Raw genomic sequence first — 2937 nt, 5'->3', positions numbered from 1 at the left:
GACGTCTTTGTTAAAAGTAAAATTTTCCTCACGTACTGAAACAATTCAATTTTTTACTATGTGATCCAAAATCTGGTAATAAATCGGTATTGTTCACATCGTCTTCATGCTTTTTATGACTGAGTTGGTAGAATAGTTTGTGTTTATACATATAATTAGGATTAAATAGAAACCGTGTCATTGCAAACTTGCGTTTTTCTGACATTTCTAGAATTTTGATAGTGTTGCGCAGATGTGTAATAGAAACATAGCTATTGTCACTTTCTTTTTTAAATCTGTGAGAATTCACAACTTTTGTTTCCAAATATAACAAATGCACTTCAATGTATGTAAAACCAGTGGTTAAACTGATTTAATTTTATTTATATTAATAGATTGTGTTTAGTACGTATGCATGATCTGGATTATATTACAGTTTGATAAAGAGCATTAGACATTAGAGTAGAAGCTCTAATACAGAGCCCTGAGGGACACCACAAATGATGTTCTTTTGAAATGTTCCAGACCTCAAGCCTTTATTTTATTTATTTAAAGTTATTTCATATTACATGTTAGTAGTAAGGTACATACTTTATGGTACATACAGTGGATAGCATTAATAATAACAATAGTTGGATAACAACAAAAATAATACATACATGTTATAGTAGAAACTCTTAATTTTTTTTCATACTTATTTTTAATCCCTTTTACAGACTGAACCAACATATCACACCAATTCTGAGATCTTATGACCACATTTATGTAAATAAATTTGTTTTACATGGTAAAACTAAACCAATTAGCCTAGCATTATTCAATTAGTTCAACTAGTTTTAAAATAAAAAAAGATTATGTATACAAATAATTCAATTTAATCATCAGAAATAGAAAAATTCCACCAACAATAATTTTGAATCCATCTTTCAGCGTGAAGGAAGAGCTCTTCGTCCTCTTACCAACACAAGCCTCCTGATCATCTTCCTCCCAGCCCTCCTTGCACTCGTCACAATCTTGACTGGTTGGGCCGTCGCAGGTCTTACAGGCTGTATGGCATTCTGACGCAGGACGAAGGAGGAGCAAAATTCAAACCTCTGTGAAGATTTTTACTGAAAGTTAGATTCTGAAGATTTCCGCACCTGAGCACAAAGAGAAGGTGTCGTTTCGCTCGGCGCTGAAGAACCCGTCCATGCAGTCTAAGCAGAGGTCTCCCTTGTAACCGTGGTCGCAGCTGCACTTCCCGTTCCCGCCGCGTGTCCCGTCGCCGTCGCACACTCCCCTTCCGTGGCAGGGCTTCTCCGATCCCCCGACACAGGCTGGAAAAAAACAGCTGCTCCATCAAACACCAACCCGGCTGAGATGTCCTCGTGGATCAAAAGCTCTCTTACCAGTACAATCAGCCCCAAAGGTTCCTTTCGGACAGCACACTTTAAGAGTTTCAATGCAGAACCACTTGTGTAGATCCGGGTTTTTCGTTTTCCTGCATCCCAACAGAAAATAGAAACGATGAGGTTTACACACATTAAAACAGATCCTCTCTGATGTCACTAAAATAATTCTGAAGAGCAAAAATTAAGCCTGAAGTGTGTCGGCCATGTTGACCTTTACAGACCCACTCCGATTAAAATATTCTTGTGGCCTTTCTCAGATGATGGAAGGCATTTATGAGGAAAATTAAGCTTAAAATGTAATTTCTGATGATTTCTTTTTTCAAATCCTTGTGAATCAGGAACAAAATGCTGTTCAAAATAGATTGTATTTGTGGTGTAAAAATATGCTTTGTCACTTCACCTCATCTGAAGCTGTGTCAGAGAAATAATACATAGCTAAATAGTGAGAATACACGCACCTCTTGAACCACCAGGTCTCAAAAAGCTCTTCGTTTTCTTCTACCATACGATTACAATCGAAGCTGCTGCTCTCACACAGCTCCTCCAGAATCTCCACCAGGCGAATCTCACTGCAAAGACAGGATGTGTACGGAGAGAACTTAGTATCAGGGGTACAGAGAGAACTTAGTATCACGGGTACGGAGGGAACTTAGTATCACGGGTACGGAAGGAAACTTAGTATCACGGGTACAAAGAGAAATTAGTATCACGGGTACGGAGGGAAATAAGGCTAATGGGTACGGAGAGAAATTAGTATCACGGGTACGGAGAGAAATTAGTATCACGGGTACGGAGAGAAATTAGTATCACGGGTACACAGAGAAATTAGTATCACGGGTACAGAGAGAAATTAGTATCACGGGTACGCAGAGAAATTAGTATCACGGGTACAGAGAGAACTTAGTATCACGGGTACAGAGGGAACTTAGTATCACGGGTACAGAGGGAACTTAGTATCACGGGTACAGAGGGAACTTAGTATCACGGGTACAGAGGGAACTTAGTATCACGGGTACAGAGGGAACTTAGTATCACGGGTACAGAGGGAACTTAGTATCACGGGTACAGAGGGAACTTAGTATCACGGGTACAGAGGGAACTTAGTATCACGGGTACAGAGGGAACTTAGTATCACGGGTACAGAGGGAACTTAGTATCACGGGTACAGAGGGAACTTAGTATCACGGGTACAGAGAGAAAGTAGTATTATGGGTACGGAGAAAAATTAGTATCACGGGTACAGAGAGAAATTAGTTTCATGGGTACAGAGAGATTTTAAGATCACAGGTATGGAGACACATTGGACTCACTGGATTTCTGTGTCCGTAATTCCTGATTTGTAACTCATACATGACATTTTGTATGCAACTGTGTGCACTAGCAGTTGTGTATTTATATGTGCACTCAAATTTCAAAAAGTTGCAAATACAACTTATTCACACACAACTTTACAACTTTAAAACCAACCAAAACAGCTCTATGCATACAAATCTTTAAATATTGCACTTCAATCACCTGATTCACACACGATCACACATTTACAGAGTTACAAATGCACAAAGAGTTG

At 39.1% G+C, this 2937-nt stretch overlaps 1 protein-coding gene across 1 annotated transcript in view; it reads right to left on the bottom strand.

Moving 5' to 3' along the window:
- The window catches only part of creld2 (cysteine-rich with EGF-like domains 2), a 7462-nt gene that overhangs the window by 1676 nt on the left and 2849 nt on the right, over window positions 1-2937 (bottom strand). Inside the window, exons 3-6 of the mRNA XM_024283325.2 lie at window positions 1829-1939; window positions 1368-1459; window positions 1119-1295; window positions 939-1037 (exon numbers count right to left, since the gene is read on the bottom strand). Coding sequence (XP_024139093.1) covers window positions 939-1037; window positions 1119-1295; window positions 1368-1459; window positions 1829-1939 — 479 coding nt within the window. The remainder of the gene's footprint in view (window positions 1-938; window positions 1038-1118; window positions 1296-1367; window positions 1460-1828; window positions 1940-2937) is intronic.

The sequence above is a fragment of the Oryzias melastigma genome, linkage group LG23 (genome assembly GCF_002922805.2).
Source record: "Oryzias melastigma strain HK-1 linkage group LG23, ASM292280v2, whole genome shotgun sequence".
In the NCBI taxonomy this organism is placed as follows: Eukaryota; Metazoa; Chordata; class Actinopteri; order Beloniformes; family Adrianichthyidae; genus Oryzias; species Oryzias melastigma.
Note: the sequence above shows the minus strand (reverse complement) of the source record. Positions and strands in the feature narration are given on the sequence as shown.